General features: G+C 34.8%; 1 protein-coding gene across 1 annotated transcript; it reads left to right on the top strand.

Annotated features, from left to right (window-relative positions):
- Positions 1–503: 503 nt before the first annotated feature.
- IL17RD (interleukin 17 receptor D) lies at positions 504–21,497 on the top strand (the record flags this gene model as incomplete). Its single annotated transcript, XM_009580991.1, has 12 exons — positions 504–561; positions 3,945–4,070; positions 8,687–8,805; positions 9,258–9,378; positions 10,409–10,453; positions 10,552–10,703; positions 11,525–11,590; positions 12,147–12,201; positions 13,146–13,256; positions 14,910–15,094; positions 17,892–18,831; positions 21,069–21,497. Coding segments are annotated over 12 exons (2,094 nt in total), but the record flags the coding sequence as incomplete, so codon positions are not given.
- Between the last annotated feature and the right edge of the window lie 518 nt (positions 21,498–22,015).

Below are 22,015 nucleotides of genomic sequence, written 5' to 3'. Positions count from 1 at the left end.
TGACTGTAGAATTGACATCAGCTTTTTCAGACTGACATTCTCTCTTGTCTTCTCTTGCATTGTATTTGCCCTGGAGAACCCAATTTAATTTGTCATTAAACCTTGATTAAAGGTGTGGTTTTTGTATGGGCATGATAAACCTACATGGTGGAAGTTGAAAACATCACATAACTTTATTTCAAAAATAAGCTTCTATGATTCACTTCTGCTGGGCAAGTCATACTACTTAAGTCACAATTTCATGTCTTCATGCAAATATTATATTCAGACTTTCATTTCTGTTTGTTTTCACTTCTTTCTGTATTACGTTTGGAAAGTTGATGACAGGTGAGTGCATGCAGGTGTATGCAATCTGTTCTGTCATTGCCTGTGTTCAGATTGATGGATGGTGTGCCCAAACAGAAGGAAAAAACCATGAGTTCTATCATCATCCAAAGAACTATTTACAAAATAAAAATCTATCTAAGTTCAAAGTAGCTTGCTTTATTCAAATTATCCTACAGGGGCTGTCATCAGTCACCAAGAACAATGGACTACTCAATATCACCTTTAAATATGACAGTAAGTTGAAAATTTGCACTATATTCACAAAAATCAAGGACTCCATCACAGTTGTCAATATATAACAACATGTCTCTTATAAATGGCTTTAAGAATAGCATGAGCTCTTTAATATTGACATAATTTTAAAATCTAGATTTGTTTCTGCTGGATCTGGTGGATCTTCTCCTTCCTGATAATAAAACGATCTAATAATTTGTAGTAGTTTCACTTTCAGATTGGCCTACATCATCTGCCCAGTATTTGGCTGGAAAATTATAGCGACTGATTTTATTCTGTGAAAGAATGCAGTCATTGAAAGGTTCACTACACACAAAGTCATAGGAAAGGATTATTTCAAGCTTTATACATCTTTTCTCTGATGTGTAATTTTGGGAGAAAGTGGTGTAAAGTGTGTCTCAAGATAGAAAACGTGTAGTTTGTATTTGTATACAGGGAATATATTAAAAATGTGTCTTTGCAAGGATTAATATTGAATATGAATATTGACGATTAATAGTATCTCTTCATCTAGTTGAAGTAGTTGGAACTTTTCATTATCTACAGTGTTAAAGGACCAGGTTAGTGGAAAACTGCTGTCTACATTTTCAGTGAAGACAGATGGTTTTAGTACTGTAGCAGATTTGCAGCTAAACTAAGAAGAAAGTAATCTCTAGCATGATAACAGTAATAAGCAGGTTGCAGCAATAATACTTCAGACCTCTTCAAATGTCTGCTAAATGCTGTATCTTATTGCTTCCATTTTTTAAAGGTTTTTGTCATCTGTGTTGTCTAGTCAGTAAAGTATGACTATTGACTACATTGGGAATTTATCCTTATTTGGGCAGTTAGTGGCCATCATCAATATAAACTCAATGTACAGTCAAGAGAAGGTCCTAATTTACAGCAGTAATATTTGTATTAATGCTAGTGCAAGTTACAGGTTGGGTTTTTTTGCCTACCCAAAGAAATTACCTCGGATGCTGAATGTGGGTAAAATTTCATCATTGAAAGCATGTATCAGGAAACCTAATAACACTGCTTTTGTTTCATTCTGATTATCCTTTTGTTCTTTTGCTCCTGTATTTTTATCTTAATTTCTGAATTTGCAATCCTTCACTGTGAATTTTTTTTTAATCTAATTTGATGTTAATATTTAAAATGAGCAAAATTCAAGTATGTCAGATTGTACAAGAGGTAAGTGGTTGCTACAAGAGAGTTATGTTTTTTTTTTTTTAATCTACATAAAGGAAAACAGGAAATAATATCAGTCAGAATAGAGATTCCCACATTTAGTTAACACAATGGAGTCTGTTTAAGTCCCAGTATTTGTCATGTTTTTTCCATTAATTCTGGCACCAGGAACTGTGTTTAACCAATGACAAGTGTTAATTCAAAATTCTGCTGGCATTGCATGCTTCCTGGACAAAGGAGTTATTTGAGTTCTGCAGTACTAGGAAAAGAGTTCCCTGATATCAAGGCTAAAGAGTTTGTATAATATGGAAATACATACTTATCATCAATAAGCCAGTATAAAAGAGAATTTGGCTTGCTGGCTGTGATTTAAAGGCTTTTGTTTTGCCACACAGTAACTCTAGTGAGCTGTGTTTTATGTTGTTAAATCAGTTAGTTAGATTATTTATTCAGGTGAAAAACAAATGTTTGTATGTTTCAGTATTTCACTTGTGTTCAAGTAAAATAAGTGGTTTCTTGAAAAGTGCAATTTTTCCCTGCTGTTTTCTTCCGAAATCTGTTTTCTTTATAAATGTAAATCAGTGACTCGTAGTCAAACTTCAGACATTTGTGCTATATTCTATTTTGGCAAATTGTCATTTGACCATAAAATTTTACTAACCAGGATCCAAAATCTTGGGCTTGCTATTAATTAGATCCAGACCTAGCAAAAAACTGTTACTTCAAACTTTCCATTGAAAGAGATACTCTATTCTTCTAAGAGGAAGTTCATGCTGTCATTGAGTTCACTTTCTACAAACAGCAGAGTAAGTACCCACTGCACAGCTTTTGTAAAAGGCAATGTTGTACAAACTGTTCTATTCTTATTTGCGTGGCAGTTACATAAAAGACCCCTTACCATTGTTATTCGTAGTAAAAAGCCATTTTCTAAAACTGCTTTTCAGTTAATTTTACTTTCCTTGCCTTTAAGATCACACCTCTGAATTAAATGCGAATTTCCTGCATTGGCTTGTCATAACACTTAATTTTTCATATTTAGTTTCTACAAACTCTGTATAGACAAATACATAGCATATAGATTATCTCAGTTTTTAAAAATTAATCATCAGTCAGTAATATATGATCTACTGGTCAACTTTTTCTGGTTTTTGTTGGCTTCACTAGTTCAAAAGCAGAATGTTTGTGCATACACGTCTTCATGTATACTGTGCTCCAGAACTACTGAATTCTCTGGCTGCTACTTCTCTTCCTGCCACAAAATATGAACCTAAACATTTTAAGGCTTTAAAAGTAATACAATTTGGGGTTATTTGTTTTCTTGTTTTGAATGCAAAAGGACACGGTCAAGTTTAACAACAAAGTCAAGAATGTTTTTTTTCTATTTTATTTTCTTAACGAAACCTGAGGTTTTCTATAATCACATGTTTGCAGAGCTGAACTTTAGGGAATACACTGTATTTAGTGAGGATAACAAGACAAAACCAGTTCTGACTGGATCCAGTGGCAGGAAAATGGTCTACAGGGATGTGGCTACTGAATGGATGACAGAGATGAGATGGATTTCGGCAGTAGGTTCTTTGTGGTCAGGATCAAGCAGTATCGTGGTTAAAAAGCACTTCTTGAGCACCAGTTCTAAAGCTTCACATTGTTCATTGTTCTCATACGTGCCTGATCATTGACCAACATTCTCTTGCTCTAAGCACTGTACATGCACAAAATTAATGTCAGTCCTCATATTCTTTTGAGTAATTACTGAGGAAAAGTTGTTCTTTTTTGGGAGTTCCAACATGTGTCATTTTTACTCTTGCCGTGGTACAGGCTACACTGGTATTATAAACTGGTAATTTCCTTTGGAGTCCTGTGAACTAGGTGAAAGTGCAGCTGGTGAAAGTGGTTGTAAATGATTTGTAAAGGTTTGTGGTTTTCAGTGTCCTGAGACAAAAGCTTCATCTAGATTTACTATGTAGTACTTATTTTTATAGAATAAATAGTGCACAGGTACTTTTACTTTGCTCAATCTGGAAGAAATGTTAGGAAATTAACTTAATTCTTTATGTACATGGAAAGATGTGGGTCATGTTGGAAACTGGTTGCTTGAATAGATCTTTAAGATTAGGCTGTTGGCAGATTATGATTTATTTGCTCTGGTATGGCACGAGAACATCAGCTAGAATGTTTTTCTTAAAGCGTTTATTTCTCCGTATTTTTAGACTGCACGCCTTATCTGAATTCAGTGGGAAAACACATGATTGGAGATGTGCAGAATATAACTATCAGTCAGTATGCATGTTATGAACAGGTTGCAGTGACGATACTTTGGACAGCAAATGCCATCGGTAAGTATAGAGGGAAAGGGACTAATTCATCATGGCTTTGGTAATAACTTCTTGCTGATCAATATTAAATAAAATAATTAAATTATGCTTGGAATCATTGAAGCAAACTGCTTAAGAAGGAAGAAATTTTTAACAGCTTTGCAAAGCTGCTATTTTTACTAGCTCACTTGAAATACCCTTATAACTAGGATGCTCTCTGCAGCCATACGCTGCTTTTTACTATTCCAGTTTGCTGAATTTTTCCTGCTCTTCAGAACTGTGTATTAGCCCTGATTTCGTTCTCTGCCCCAAGGCATTGGTGCATGTCAGTGACATTGATGGAGTTTAATTGGCAATACACTTAAAGATTCTTTAGGATGCAGATTGTCTTACAGGTGGAAAACATTATTTAATCATAGTTATACAAACTTCAATGTGTTTCCTTGTCAGCTCAGGTCACTAAGAATATTCCTCAGTCACTTAAATGTCACTGGAAGTACCTTGTTGCCTGCTAGAGCAGTAGTCTCCAAAGTGGGGAGTGCGCAAGATGATCCACTGGGGCATGTGAAGAAAATTTTAGAACTTCTATTTACACTTTTTTTTTAATCTTGAAAAGAAAAACTAAGCTTGACTAATATTTAATATATGCATTGACACTGGCACCCTTACTCGGTCTCTATGTCAGATATTCATGTTTCACATGTGGTACGTGAGGTGTCCTGAAGGAAGAGTGGCTGTTCTACAACGTGGAGGGGTTCACAGTGGTGCCCTCACTCTTTCATTTGCTTTCAGCATATTGCGATGTATTGCAGTGTATTTGGGCCAGGTTAAATGGATTTACTCATTATATTACCTAGTTTTAACTGAACTAACCATCATGATGAAATGAACAAGTGGCTTAAGATAATTGAAGATAATACTAATCATGTGAGCGCATGCGACCAACAAGAAAATAGTAGAGCTGACAGTTCTCCTAATACAGGCTCTTCGTGAGCCACATTAGAAGGTAAAAACAATGACTATTTAATCAGTTCTGATAAAAAATTGGCCAAAATTATCAAAACTATCAAGACTATTTGAAATAGATTTACACCTGCCGTTTTTAATTATGAACCTTGCCCTAAGCGTATAGTGTGCCTTGAGATATTAGCTAACACTGTGAAGCCATCACGATTAGCAAGACATTTGAAAACTAAGCATCTGGAACATGAAAACAAACCTCTACAATTTTTTCAGCGATGCTTGAAGCCATGCAATACTCAATAAAGTACAAAATTTCGCTAAACTTAATTATAAATCTTCAGAAGCCTCTCTTTGTGAAATCTCTTTTGAGATTTCTTACTCAATAGTGAAAGACAAAAAGGCATATACCACTGGGGAAACACTTGTTCTTCCTGCCACAGTAAAACTGGCTGAAAAAATACAGGGAAATATTGGAATGAAAAAAAGGATTCCAGCGTAAGGTTACAGAGATAGCACCACACGTGAATTCAGTCATTGCATCGTTCATAGGGAAACTGTTGCAGCAATGAAGTTGGAGCCAGAAGTGCACAGGATGTCATCAATGTGGTTAGTTTTATAAAAACAAGACATTTAAATAGTAGAATCTTTACAATACTTGATAAGGAAATGGGGAGTGACCATGGAAATCTTTTGTGCCACACAGAGGTTCACTGGTTGTCTGTGGCAAAGTGCTTAAGAGTTGCCAAACTCAAATCTTTGAGTTAAGCATTCTTCTTTCACAAAAAGACAAGTGTTCCAAATTTGCTGACCTTTTCTGTGATGACAAGTGGCTGTCAGTAGTATGCTGCCTAGCAGATATTTAAAAAAAAAAAACAAAAACCAAACCAAAACCACACTTAATGTGTCTCTTCAAGGTAAAGGTGACATTTTAACAATGAGCGAGAAAGTAACTGCTTTTCAAAAGAAACTCATGCTATGGAAAGAGCTTTTTGAAAATGCGTGTTTGGAAATGTTTCCTTTATTATGTGATTTTGTTGCTGAAAACAATGCCAGCTTCTTACCTATAAAAACTCTCATATTTTTACACTTAAAAAATCAGGAAACAGAATTTCGTAGCCTTTTTAAAAATCTTCTGAATGCAGGGTTTCAGTGGGTTTTGTTAAAATAAGTATTGTTAAAAATACAATAATGCAACACATTCTGATTAGTTTGCAAGAGCAACTGACGTCAGGGAAGATACAAATTTACTAGCCAAATTTCAAGAAAAACCTTTGCATAATCAGAGGATGGAAGTGAAAAATGAGTATCATGATTTAGTAAATGCAGCTGATGATGCACTTCCTCCATTTGGATCCATGTATCTTTGTGAGGTTATTTTTTCAGCTATGACAGCCATTAAAACCAAGTAACGAAATAAACTGAACTTAGAACCAGACCTTCAAATTGCCATATCACAAAGTGTTAAACCAAGATTTAAAAAAATAATGAAGCATATTCAATCATATAGCTGTCACTCAAAAATATTATTATTAATATTTTTAAGTCAGAACAAAAAATTTTTTTGTATCATTAATAAAATAAAAATTATTTAAAAAATAGTTTTAAATCTTTATCTCATGCTTTTTTAAATTTTTTTGTGTATATTTTATAATGTACATAATATATTAGCACAGTAGTACATATTTATATTTTATAAATATACTGGGGGGTTGTGCTCAAAACTTTTTTTGTTGATAGGAGTGCATGATCAACAAAATTTGGAGACCACTGCACCATAATGCACTCTCCCTGTACCAATACCTGCTCATCATTTCTTTTTCTTCACACTAATTAAGGTCCTAAATAGAGTAACTTAACATAAACTCTTTTTTTTATCACCAGTATTTAGCAAATGAAAGAGGTGGAGTTTCCTTCTTGAATGTTTTTAATACTTCATTGAAGAATTTTAACTGCAAAGGTGCTTTTCCATATCAATGAAATAATTAGAGTTAAGCACAATATAGTTTTCAAAATTAAAACAGAAATTTGTTTATGTTCTTTTTCTCATACAGCAGAGTCTCAATTTGATATTTCATGGCTCATGCTCCCTCAAAAAGCATTTAAATCAGGTTTTTCTTATGATTTAGTAAGAGCTGGAAGTTCCCATTTATGTGGTAGGATTGCATCCTAAATGATGAGATATGGCTCATCAATAATGCAAATGTGTGTTTATTAAACTTGATATAAATTTTTTAGCCTAGACCTGCATTTATTAAATCAAACATTTTAGATAAGAAAAATTATCAATTTTTCGTGGCCTCCCAGTATTAAATCATGCTTTCATATTTTTTTGGATAAAAAATAATGATTAATTTCTGGGGTTTAAAAGAGTATATGAAAATTACATTTAATTCTGCAAAACTGTGCAGTTAAAAGCATTTGGTAATCTTCAGCTGCAGACTGGATGAATCAAATCTCTATGGGAAACAAAGCTTGGTGTTCTTTCTTGTAATGATCAGAAGTTAATCCTTTGGTAAGTGTGAGGACAGAACTGCTGTTGAAACATCTCGGGTAACGTGGAGACTGGACACTTTCTCTTTCATGGTCTTCATGTAAGCACAAATAGTGCTTTTGTTCCATAGAATAGTAAGAACACATTGGGCAACTTACGGTCTTTATCTTCTACAAGATTATAAAACATTAAAAAACCCCCACAAAGCCATGAAAACTAGTGAAACAGAGGAGGTCTGTGGAAAATCATACACTTGGGATTTTTTTTTTAATTTGACAAGCATAGCATAAACTCAATCTATTTTGATTTATGTAGCATTTAGCTTACAAAGGCTGTGGCTGTGTCTTTGATAAATATGTATTCTGCCATATGTAATGCTGTTTAAAATATGTAATTAGATGGAATAGTGGTAATTAGTCTTGAAGAACTACGCAGTGACTTTGATACCTGAGCCACAAAACTATCACAGGGTAACACTCTGGCATTGTCCTGTGACATGTGCATCACTGTGACTCAGTTTAGTCATGTAATGAAGTAATTCCACGATGACAAAATTGCAAAGAAATGTAGATACACTGTGCTGAGAGATAGTTGTGTTAGAGTATCTTGAAAGAAATGGGTGTAGTTCTGGCATCAGTTATAAATAACTGGAAGTATTCACTCACTGGAATAAATTCCATTCCATTTAAGTCAAGTTTTCTGTTATCCCATACTATACTAGAACTAAAGAAGTAACAACCACTATCACTTTAATCTGGTAGTCTCAGAAATGATAGGAAGATGTTATAAAGTAGTATTTCTATAATTTGCTAGCAAAATGTTGTATTTCATTGCTAATAATGGAAATGTGAAGTTGCTATAAAGTATTCCTGAGGATGATGAAGGTAATGATAACTTATATTGCAGTGATAATTTGGAAGCCCCAGCTGAGATGTGGGCCCCTCTGCTCTAAGCATTACACAAGTATGTAGTAATTGCAGCCTTTGCCAAAGATAGAATTCTAAATAGGCAAGACAGAAAATGCGGGAGGATCTGACATACAACCACAGGTATTAACACACAAACGTATTTCATATGAATGGTTATTTTTAAAGACAAATGAAATATGTTCAAATTACATAAAATACCACATTATGCATTTTGAAATATTAGTTTTCTATTTAACTGCTCTGCTGTTTTGCAGGGATTGAATACCTGAAAGGATTTCGAGTAATACTTGAAGAGTTAAAATCAGAGGGAAGACAATGCCAGCAGATGGTTTTAAAAGATCCAAAGCAGCTCAGCCCCAGTTTTAAACGAACAGTAAGTGCTTTGTTTCAAGAAAAGTTTCATCATTGCTTGATTGTGTGAGTAGTCTTGAAAGTGTTTATATGCTGCATATAAATCTAAATATATCTCTGTCTAAATATATACACAATGTGCTGTTTACTAGGATGCAGGTTGCTTCCTAAAAGTAATATTCTTTAACTAATGATAGTTGTTGATCTAGAGACAAATCTATTCGCCTTCTATAGAAGCTTTCCTGAAGCTGGAAACTGTCCTTTGGGTGACCCTGAAGTACAGATCCATCTGTAGTAGTCCATATCCAACTCTGTATTGAGATTCCTCATGTCAATGTGTTACGGATGGGTAGATAAAGGATTCTTAATGTATCCATTTCTGCTTATGTTTGCAAAACTGTGGGCTTGTTTTGAAAGATACTTTCAGTTACAATAGTTGATTTTAAAACGTGTTGTAATCTTGTCTTTTTGTAGGGGATGGAATCCCAGCCCTTTGTAAATCTGAAGTTTGAAACAGATTACTTTGTAAAGATTGTTCCTTTTCCTTCCATTAAAAATGAAAGTAATTATCATCCATTTTTCTTCCGAACTAGACGTAAGTATTGCATACAATATAGTATTGCATATCATCTCTTCATTAATGGGTGGCTCGCCCCACCCCAGCTTTTCAGTTTTCCCAACAAAGGAATGTAGTAGATGGTGATGTTAGCTGAGTCTGGGTTAAGGTAGTTACTGACCTAGTCTTTGAAGGAAGTTCTGGGTGTTAAGTGGAAAGAATTTGGATGCCACAGATAAGTCTGTGGTGTATGATAATACATGTTAGGCAACAACTAGAAGAAAAGTCTCAGGTAGGCCTGAAATCATCCCAGGTTTGCCTATAGCAGGATTACTCCCATGGTTCTCAGGAACATTGGACTCATGAAGATGGTTTGCTCCTTTTTGTCTCTGGACATTGTGAAGAATCTCAGGTTGTTTTTGTTCTTGATTTGTTTTGTTCTTGATTTCAAAACCAGATATCTAGAGATAGATAGAGATGAGTACATATAAAATTAGATAGCAACAAATCAAGTTTAATTTCTCAAAATTACTTAGCAATTCTCATTGGAGTTAGAGAGAAGAAACTTGAATAAGCTCCTCAGTGCTTAAATAGTATGATGAGAAACTGCAAGTACCCTTTGGGGTCAAATGTTGATATTAGTCCTACTTAGGGTTTTTTGCCCTGTAAAACTTTCTTAAAATATTTTCAAGTCTGTCTGTTGATGCAAACCGCAGTAACATTTGTCTTTATAATCGTGCTCAGCATACTTATTTACTCTGAGTAAATGTATTTAAAGCTAGTTTCAACTTCCTCTCCTGCTGTGCTGTGCCCGGTGCTATCCCTTTTGTCTCACTAAGGAATGCTATTTTCAAATTAATGAACCTGTGTTTCTCATATAAAGATGAGAAGGGACTTGAAATCATAACAAAGAAGATAAGTTTGCAAAATATATTTACTCCAGGCATACTAAAGACTGGGAAAGAAATGGTAAATGATGATCTCCCTTCTTTTGCCCTCATTCTTTTTCTATTTAAATAGCATAGTATTTTGATACCATATCATTAATAATTTTTGTGTGTATTTGTAGCATGTGAATTGTTGCTACAGCCAGAAAACCTTGTCTGCAAACCTTGTAAGTAAAATGTAATACTTTTGGTATATTCATCTTACAAAAAGTTACTGTACTTGAAGAGTCACTTTTTTCCAATTCATGAATATCTCCTCTGACAGACTGGAAGCCAAGGAATCTGAATGTTACCCAGCAGGGTTTTAACATGCAAGTGTCCTTTGATCATGCACCTCATAGCTTTGGGTTTAGATACTACTTTCTTCACTACAAACTGAAGCATGAAGGCCCATTTAAGCAAAAGACCTGCAAACAGGTACGTCGCTGAGTTTTGCAACTGTTAAAAGCACAAAACCTATTACCATTAGATGTTCTGAGTTTTTATAGAAACTTTAAAAACTTAATATAATATAGAATACTATCGGTTTTAAAATTTTTAAACTATTTGGTACTATTTGTGTAAATAATATTTGTATTGTGATAGCACTCATCAGTCAAAACCAGGCTTGAAGGTCCATTGGAGACAGATAGTATAAGCAAATGGGAAGAGGCTGTTCGCTCTCTTGAAGACCCTACAACTAATTAGTACTTCAAACTGCAGTTTTATGATGTTTTTTATATTATTTCTTACTTTTTTATTTCACCTTTGCACCAAATTTGACCACTTCATAGATCACCCATCTGAGATGGTATCACAAGACAGCTCTCATTTTAGTATGTGCATGGAATTAAGCACTTTGTGATTTTGTACAGCTGTCTGCTTAGGTCTTATTATGGGAGCTGCTATTTGATGTATTATTTTCCTTAAGTTTGGTTAATATTCAATGGCAAGTTTGTTCTCACTGGTCAATCTTTCATCTTAAGTCTCTGAAAGCTAGGGAGCTTCAGCGCACAATGTAGAGTTTATGTATTAGACCAAACTTTTAAGATTTTTTTTTTTTTTTTTTGATAATTAATCATGTTTTAGTTCTGCAGGCAGAGGATTGTAGTCCTTGCATATTTGAATGGAGTTTTGCTGGTTTAAGGTGTCTTAATACAGGAGGGCACTGTATATTGCTAAATCAATGCAAATGTATTTTTCATTAGGTTTTACAAGTAAGTGAATGGCTTGCAAAGTATTCTCTTTCCTTGATGTAGGAGCAAAACACAGATACTACAAGTTGTATTCTTCAGAATGTATCTCCAGGGGATTATATAATTGAGGTAATATTTATAAATAGTCATTTGTACAACAGATAAATGAGTATGTTAATGGAGAAATTAACTGAAATTTAAGTATTTCAAGTCACACTCTGGTAAAATTGGACTTCAGGCATCCCTACTGAAGCACCTTGGGCAAGTAAAGGTTTTTAGATAGATTGTTCTTGACCTTTCCTTGTGTGGATAGCAGTTTCATCTGTGCCTTCAAGTAAAGTTGTGGGCCTGCATAATTCTTGGACTTTGATTTTTTTTTTTTTTTTTTTTTTTTTTAAATTGGAATTCTGTAGTTTGGTCAATTTTTACTATACTTAAAAGCTGTGTGTTTCTCTTGGTGATGACAGTATGTGAACTCTGAAAATTAGTATTGCAACATTAAACTATGTACCAACAAAGACAAATGATTTCACTAATTACTAGTTTCTGGTGCTCTTTAATTTTAACTTTTTGAACAGTAAGTTTCTTCACATTTGGTCATGAAAGCTGTTAGTTGTTTACACATTGCAGAAAATAAATAAAATTAAATTTCCACAAAATAAAATTCAACTTTTACTTTTCCAAGCTGGTTGATGACACTAATACAACGAGGAAAACAATGCACTATGCGCTAAAACCAGGTATGAATTTTGTTTTTTAAACAGTATACAGTATTTATCTTATTAATTTAGATTCAGTTTTAATTATGTTGGAAATAAATCTCGATTTGACCTGTGTCAGTTTGCCATAATCAAGACTGCTGAGCCAATTGTGCTGTGATTTTTTGACCTAATGAAAAAAGAGTAGATATGCACAATTGTACATACACATCTGCATCTCTATACTTTTATATTTAGTACTGTTTAGATCAATATATCATTGGAAATCTTTGTGGGAAGTCACTTTTATTGTATATATCGATATGAAGAATCATAGCCTGTATCTTAATCGCATACAACTGATGCATGGAGTAGTGTGGAAATAATGTAATGAAACTGTGAGAGAGCCTAAACACATTCCCTGCCTGTATACTTCAGCCTTGAAATCAAATCAAGCAGTCTGGAAAACCTGTCAGGTACATGCTTAGCATGTCTATGTATCAGACCAGTTATTGAGAAGCTAAATAGGGCTTTCAGAATGTAACCGCAGACAGAAAACATAGCCGCAGATGAAGGCAACGGGCAAAGTGGACTGAATCCTAATGCACATTGCTGAAGGTAATCTGTGCAGGAAGACAGTTCTAAGTGCCTAGTTCAGCACCCTGGTACAAAAGTCTGTCAGGTCTAAATGACTATTGCGTATCTTATCAAAACTGCACTTCATGTAAAGTTCTTCTCATGGGGGGAGGTATGAGTTGGCATGCAGCTCTTGTTACTTACATTAGTTGCTCTAATGCTGTGGTGATGGGGGCAATCAGCATAAAACCTATTTAAAACGGAGCAGAACATGTTTGATTCTACTGTATATTTGAGAATTACCTGATAATAGTGTACTGCAGCAGTCTTACATCCCAGTGTGAATATCTGATTAGATAATTATAATATAGCTTATTTGCATATGGCTAATTCTGCTTTATTTTTCAAAGTACATTCTCCGTGGGCTGGACCAATAAGAGCTATTGCCATTACAGTCCCTTTAGTTGTCATTTCGGCATTTGCAACGCTTTTCACAGTGATGTGCCGCAAGAAACAGCAAGGTAAGAGGGTTTATTCAATACAGAGTTCCATTTAAAGGTGCACTTTTGCAACCAAAAGCGTCTTAACTGGTAGGTTTATTCCAGCAATACCTTTATCTGAAGAGCTTTCCTTTCTTTTCTACTTCTCTCTCTTTCCTCCCCACTGCTTTTTTTGTGTGTTAAAACTTGTAGCAAATTCTTAATCAGTGCTTGATGGTAATTTGTTGCCATAGAAAGTATTGTATCACAAATCAAGACTACACTGTAGAAAGGAGAGAACAAAATTGCTGTTGGGAAATATTTTTGGTTTCGGGTTTCTTTTTATTTGTGAAAGTACTACATGACCACGTAGAATATGAACAGATCTGTAAATTGATATATTTTAAACATTCCCTTATTTCATTCAGAAACATCTAATTCATATTTATTTTAAACCAGGAGGAAGGTAAAGCCATGTGATACAAATACAGTTCTCAGCACTGTCTGGTATACTATCTGTATCTGTTATTCCAGATTTGCTTACTTTCCTGGAAGTTGCCTTTACACTTCATCCTAAGCCGTCTTGCTAAATTTACTCTTTCTAAGACTTACTTGCAGATGTTTCTGTAAATTAGATTCCATCCCTCTTTGACCTCTCTCTCCTCTGTGTCCAGGAGCTGGCAAGCCACACTTGTTACATTGAGATGTTAAAAATCAATTGGCTTTTTTTTGTAGAATCTAGGGAATCATGCGGTTTCATGAATATGGAAAAAGAGATTACTTCCCCAAACCTCACATATCTGTGTTATCCATCTGAATTTTGGCACTGAGGTATACTGCAAGTGCGATATGCCATCTGGGTTAAATCCTTTTACCTTCTGGTCTTCTGTGGCTATCCCTTTGCTCACAGCTAGCGCAGTTCCAACAAAAAACCCAGACAAATCACTAAGGATTTGTCTACAGAGAGAGTTGTTCCAGAATAGTTATTCCTGATGAATTGTTCTAAATTAAGTCCCTGGATGGATATTTGTAGTTTGAAATACTCATGCTTTATTCCAAATTAGCTTAACCAACTGTAGAACTAGATTGAATTAGTCTGGCCTAAGACCAGACTTTTATGTTCCAGCATAAAAGCATCTATACAAGGAAAGAAACACCAGTAGCTATTTTGATTTAAATTGATCATACCTTAATTCAAATTAATGTCCAAACATGCATGTGTATATATATACCAGAGAGATACTGTAAGATGTTCTGAAGGGATCTGTGTTCCTGGAGTTTAATATTCACCTGGCTTGTGTTGTGTTTTTTTTTTAAACAAGAGACTTTGTTATAAAGGAAACTCTTGATGATCTTTAAGGCTTATAATATTTGAACAGAGAGGTGAAGACTGTTGAAGCTGGATAGAGGTGAAACAACCTCATTCTATTTATAAAATAAACCTTTCTTAAGTTTTCTGACTTGTACAGTAATAACTGCACATTTCACTTTCAAAGTGTGTTCCACATATGTAGCAACTCATAAGCTGGATAAATAGAGCATGTGCAACTTTTCTTTTTCAGGCTGGAAAGGAAAGAAGTATCTTTCAAAAATAGTCATTACTGTATGCATTAGAAATGAGCCTACAAAAGTTTTAAAAAACCAAAACAAAACCAAGCTTTATAGTGTGAACTCTCTTTCTCTCTTCCAATTTAGAAAATATATATTCCCATCTGGATGAGGAGAGCTCAGAATCTTCAGCATATGCTGCAGGTCTCCATGTGGAAAGACTTCGTCCCCGGCCAAAAGTGTTCATCTGCTATTCCAGTAAAGACTGCCAGAAACACATTAACGTCATCCAATGCTTTGCTTATTTTCTTCAGGACTTCTGTGGCTGTGAGGTAAAGTCAACATTTCTTTCGTAAACAGAGTTTCCTTAATTGAAACAGCACCCCCAAAACTCATAATAATATGTGCTTCAGAATGAGGTATTTCAATCTCTCCTTTCCACATAGATAACTTCCATTATTTTTCTAAATATTGGCCATCTAAATTTTCTTTAATTAGGGAAAGGAGCAGATCATAGCCCGCGTTTATTAAAAAAAAAAACAAACCAAAAAACCAAAACAACCAAAAAACCCCACCCAAAACCAAACCAAAACCAAAAAACAACAACCAACACCCACCCCCACCCCCCAAAAAACCCCCAACAACAAAAAAAAAAACCCAGAATAGTGGAAAATGTGTACCTCATTGATTCCAGGACTTTCATTCAGCCATGTTTAGCTTATTTTGTATTAACTGCTTTTTCTTTTTAGAAGGTCTTGCATCTTTATAGTCAGCAGCTACAAAGAGGTATTGGTGTCTACCTGATATAATTCAGTATTCCTAAAATACGTTTTATATTGTAATTTTAAAGTAGTTGAATCTGTCAAAACTCCTACTCATAGGGCAAAATCTGTGTAATTAGGATTAGTTGTTGACATTATGTATTAATTTTTATTGATTTTTTTTTTTTTTAACTTCCCTTCTGTTCCATTAATGCTGTAAAATCAGCATGTCTTTTTCTTGTTTTTGATTTAAAGCTGAGAGAGAGACATTCAAATTGTTACTTTGAACGACTAGGCTTAGAATCTCACACTGCTTTCTAAAATATAATCAATATGTGGCCCGTCTTTCACTTCTCAACTGTAAAAAGGCAAGACAATTATCAGTCTATTTTTGCTGCATTTTAATTCTGCCACCGTGATTTTAAATGCATGAACTGGAACGGTTTTTCCAACTCTACAGCAAGTCTGACCTCTGGTGGCCAAACACAGTAATGTAATCGATGCCTCACGCGTTTGGGGATGTTCACGGTTTGTTCATATGTTTAAAATAGTTCAGGTAAGGTGTTTTATAAGTAACTTGCTTGAATCCCCTTTTTAGAGATGTACTTTAGCCCTGCTACACCATACCTCTTTGAAATAGTGTTAAGGTGAGCTGTTACTGCTATAACTATGTACCATGGAACATATGGTATCAGGCATAATTAAATATTTAGATGACAAAATATTGGTAGTATCTACATACAGAAATAATATGGGTTATTATTAAGGTTGTGGAGTTTAATATAAAAAGTGATGCTCAATGCATAATGGAACAGTTGCACAAGTATTTTTCATATGGAATTGGAATGTTTTGTCATAAAGGACAAAACCAGTGACATTTAATAGTGATTTAAAATAATAACTCGACCATACTAAAAATCCTTTCTCACAGATAGATCAGACAGTGTTTTGAAGAACAGAAACAAAAACAGACAGAAAAGAAAAACTACCTGTGTTGTACCTTTATCAGAGTATCTCCCAAGCAGCTGTAAAATGACTTATCTTCCCCATGCATAGAATAGAATACTTCAGTTGGAAGGAACCTGCAGTGATCATCTGGTCCAACTGCCTGACCACTTCAGGCACGATCACTTTCTTCCTGTAGCTGACTGTGTGGTAACAGTTTTCATGAGTCCTTGTGTTCTAGGCATCCACCTACTCTCTGTCTTCTGACACGGCAAAGTTTTCCACTCTGTTATGGGTGATACAGCAGAGCAACAATACTGGAAAAATGCTTGAGAGAAGACTTTATAAATGGTTTTGATGTGTGTTTATTATGAAAGTTTTTTGCATCTATTTTTTTCTGTTATTCTGCTGCTCATTCTTTCTTTCATGAGATAAAGCGTTGTGTCCTTCATCCTGGTGTACACAGGCATTTCAGACCATGTAGAATGTTCAGAAAATTTGACAAAGTACAAAATAAAACAACTCTTATGATAAAATATTCAGAGATTTCTTATCAGAGATAAGCTGCTGCTGTTTTGCATCCTAACTGAAAGGACTCGATGTTACAGGCACTAATTATGTTTGTATCTAGATATGAAAATTCTTGGCATCAGACTTCATTAGTATGCAAAAAATGCTAAATGAATATGGATTTCCATTACATTCAGCACATTAAGGACACAAATATACAACAGTTAAATTGTTTGAGGCAGGCAGAATACATTGTTTATTGTGGATTGATGATATCTAATTTGATCAGATAAGTAAATAGTAATTTACTTGGTCTAGCCACATTTTCTATGTTCTTTTTATTCCCTGAGAAATATTGCTATGTACCAAATCCATAGTAGTTTTATTTTTCAAGGAACTACCCAGTTTACATTTAACTACTTGGCTCTGCATCATAAATTTATACGTAACACAGGTATAATTAGGTATGTTTTTCTTTAAGTAATAAATAAGCAGCAAAATGGGTTCATATAGTAACTAGCATTCTTGTTTTTAAAAAAAAAAAAAAGTCTGGAAGGTTTTCCTTTTTACCTTAGCAATTCACCTATTTCCTTAGCCCAGTGAAATATTCAGCCCGCAAGCAAAGTTTAGACTGAACGTGAGGCCTTGCTTATTTGGTGCATAACTACTGTCATAGTAACTATCACTGATTCCAGTTTGTTCACTATTAATGCTATGTTGTGTATTACTTATTTCTCTCTTAAAACAGCTTGTATTTGCATCAGGGACAAGCTATAGTTAAATTCATCATTAATTCTCAATTGTCGGATAAATACAAGCTGACTTACTGAGTATAACTCATTTAAATTTTATTAGCAAATATATCTAATAATCTAATAATGAATATCCACCAGAATGTCCTTTTCTTTTCCAGGTGGCTCTAGATTTGTGGGAAGACCTAAAAATTTGTAAAGAAGGTCAGAAGGAGTGGCTTATTAAAAAAATAAACGAGTCCCAGTTTATCATCATTGTGTGTTCCAAGGGAATGAAGTACTTCGTTGAAAAAAAGAACTGGAAACACAGAGGGGTAACGAAAGATGCAGGAAAAGGAGAACTCTTTCTGTTTGCTGTATTGACTGTTGCAGAGAAGCTTCGTCAAGCAAAGCAGAATTCAAATGACCTCTGCAAGTTCATTGCAGTCTACTTTGATTACTCCTGTGAAGGAGACATCCCTGGTATTCTGGATCTAAGTACAAAATACAAACTCATGGACAATCTTCCTCAGCTGTATTCACATTTACACTCCAGAGATCTTAGTGTACAGGATTCAGAGGTGTTTCCTGTTAACATTAGTAAAAGGAATTATTTCAGAAGCAAATCTGGGAGGTCCCTTTATGTTGCCATTTGCAATATGCATCAGTTCATTGATCAGGAACCAGATTGGTTTGAGAAACAATTTATTCCCTTCCCTCCACCTTCTTTACATTACTCAGAGCCTGTCATGGAAAAATTTGATTCGGGCTTGGTTTTAAATGACTTAGTGAATAAACAGGTGATGGATGGTGATTTTTACCTGAAAACAGATGTAAACATTATTTCAGCTGGGAATTCAGACTCTCACTGTATAATTCAGCACTTAAACCTTGGAGAAGATACAGAAACTCAGGACATTCAAGGTGGTGGCAGCTCTGTTCTTCAGCCATTGTTACATGTTGTTAAAGCTTCAAATCTTAAAGATATGCCTCGAGATTCTGGAATCTATGATTCGTCTGTTCCTTCATCTGAATTATCCTTACCTTTAATGGAAGGACTATTGACAGACCAAATTGAAACATCTTCCATTACAGGAAGTGTTTCTTCATCGTCAGGTTTAGGTAAGATATAGCAGTGTTTCAAAAATTATATTCAGTTATTATGAGCATATTTCTACCATCTCAAAATACTTAAGGTAATATGTGAGGAGCTATATAGAAGGCTGCAGAGGAAGATTAGTATTGTATAAAGATGGTAAAAAAGATAGGTTTCAGTAACTTTAAGGAAAAGATTCATTTTTCTAACTTATTGGGGGGGGGGTTTCCTTAGCTAAGTAAGATTTCACTAAAATTCTATTAAGTTACTTCTCATTAATTGACCTGTTGTTGGAGACACTGCTTCTTTCTTCCAGGGACTCCTTGGCAGCTGGGGTACTCAGCTGACAGCTGTGTGGTTTAATTAAGAGGGTGATATGGTGAAGCATTCTTACAGAATGGCCATAAATCTAAAACTGACATCCTATTTTGCTCCAGCGCATAGTAGAACATTTAGGGATATAATCTGTACTGTGGTTAACTCAAGTTTCAGAATGACATTAGGTTTCTCACTGGATGTGGGGCTGGGAGGAATGAACAAACAGGTTTCAGTGGGGGAGTTTAAATGCTTAGAAGACACTCTCCAAAATAGATACCCGGCTTAGATGCCTACAGTTAGAAGATGTAAATGCTGCCTCAGGCTATATAAAAAGCTGATCTGACATTGCTAGTTACAGTACATTGAACTGACATCAGAACTACATCTGTGTGGAGTGTTCCAGCAATTGTATTCATAGAACAAAACCGCTGTTTGCTGAGATTTTCCTTAAGCAGCTACAACAGGTGAATATTGCATTTTGATGGTGGTATGCTGTTCTGCTTTCTTGAATGAGTGTAGACTTTTATTTTGGCTAAATGGTTTGTGGTTTTGGGGTTTTTTTTATTATTCAGATAATTCATAACTAATGTTTGATTCCAGAATTATCTTGGGGGGAGAGAATATAGATGTTGATTTACAGATATAGCATCTATATCTATAGGCTAGATAGTCTGTAGGACAAAATAACTAAAACCTGAAAACTTTTCAGGTGGAAAAAATACAGATTTACTGATTTAATTGCAGAAGCCACAAATACTCTGTTATTGTTTCAAAATTAATATTCTTAATTTCCTGCCATCTTCTAACATAGCCTTTTCTCACATTTGTGGGAAAAATTACAGATGGTATCTGTAAAGGTTCTAGTGTTGGATGAAAGTAGGATGCTAGTTTAAAATTTATGGCCTCTCTGTAAGAATGCTTTACCAGTATTTCCCTCCTGATTCAATCACTGAGCTGTCAGCTGGGTATTCCAGCTGCCAAGGAGTCACTGGAAGAAAGAGGCAGTCTTTCCAGCAATTAATTCTCAAGTCACATACCTACTTGTTAACATGTTTCAGCTATAGAGGTTAAACATTATAGCACTAACTGGTAGAGTTGGATCTTAACACTGATGTTCCAAAATCTTAAGAAACCACAGTAACTTCTGCCATTTTCCCATTCACTGTCCCTGTCCAAAAGCACCACCCTGACCAACTCTAACTCAAACATCCCCTCACCCAAACCACAGTCCTAATTAGGTGTAGGGTACAAAGGAGACAGTATCGAGAACTGAGCATCATCTGTCCATTAGAGTGCAATCCATTGAATCTTTTTACTGTCCCAGACATACAAAATATTTATAGCCCTAATATTTATATGCCTAATAATGAGAGGAGTAGATATAATTTTTTAGCTTTTATTCTTGTTCTGTCCAAATTACTACTCTGACTTCAAAGTACCATTTCTGTTTTGGCTACCTATTTTTTATCTTTTACTTGGGTCAGAACAGAAGTGAACAGCTCTGTCATTTAGCATCTCAAGGTAGATCTTTCCTCTTTAAAGGATGGTTTGATTTAATCTTTTGAATTAAAATCGTAAGTCACATAATCTGTAATACTTTCTATCTTTCAGTGCAGTTCATGTGCAGACTACTGATCTGCAAAGAAATCATATTGGGCGTCATCAACTGAAGTTCAAACCAGTTTAATTTTGAGGAAGTACCAACAACCAAACCTTTACTAGGTCCATTCACTAATAAGGTCTTCTCTAAGAAGCCCTGCCTGGGGAGAAAATTTGTATTAATTCTTTAAATAAGGAGTTACTAAGCATGGTGGTTCAGCCTCATCAATGTATGGCACTATGATCCAGAGGGTTTTCATAAGCTTTCTTTGCATTGTTTCGAAAATGTTGACCAAATACAAAATCAATGTTTCAATTAATGAACCTCACTTTTTTCCTTTTATAGGGGAAGAAGAACCTCCTGTAATCACTGCTACAAAATTCTTAGTGCCTGGAATATGTAAAGCAGAACTTCATTGCCATATCCATACTGACGAACTGCAGGCAATTGCTCCTTTATAATACATTACAACTTCGTTATGCATTGCCACTTTATCAACAGCCTCTGTTTGTACTTTAACTACCACACTGTCGCAGCACTAAATCTACTTGAAGGAACAAATACTCCCTGAAGAAGATCTGTTATTCCTAAGGGATTTTTTTTATGGCCAGTAAACTTGAATTTGTTGATCATTTTATATAAAGTCTTTCATGATTTGAAAAATGCAGCATGGAAAAATAGATGAGAATACATTTCAGAATTATTCCTATTACTAATTTAAATGTCATGATATTACACTGTTTACAGATGCCATAATCAAAAGTGACCTTTTTTTGCTAGAAATAATCTTACAACTGGACATAAAATAGCTTGGAAGGTTAAGTTTTAGTAAATTTTGTAGTCCAGCCTCTAGTTTTAAGTGCTGATATACTTGATGGCAGGAGTGTTGTAGTGAATGAGAGCAGGATTTTTTTCAGAAGCAAGATAAAATGCCAAAGGTGAGATCAAGAAATTCTCCATCAGAAGAAATGATTTTCTTTCTGAAATGTTTGAGCTTCTTTTCTCACAGTCTCTTCTCTTTACCAAATTTCCCAGTATTTAATTTCAGTTAAGTGCATATCTCCCTCTTCTCTATGATTCTCCTATCTCTTCCCCACAATCTGGCTATGATGACTCACGAATAGTACCATACTGAGTCTGAAGTATCATGTTTGTAATAGACAAAAATATAGATCCTGCATATGCTGAGTGATACCATGGAAACCAAGTTTCCTGTTTTCTTCCTGGAAGGGCTAATATAAAGAATACTTTAAAGAGATGGGGGAAAGAAGACCAAATTTTGTATTTAAGAC

Source organism: Fulmarus glacialis, unplaced genomic scaffold (genome assembly GCF_000690835.1).
Source record: "Fulmarus glacialis isolate BGI_N327 unplaced genomic scaffold, ASM69083v1 scaffold6517, whole genome shotgun sequence".
Lineage (NCBI taxonomy): Eukaryota > Metazoa > Chordata > Aves > Procellariiformes > Procellariidae > Fulmarus > Fulmarus glacialis.
This window is presented reverse-complemented; position numbering and strand designations above follow the sequence as displayed.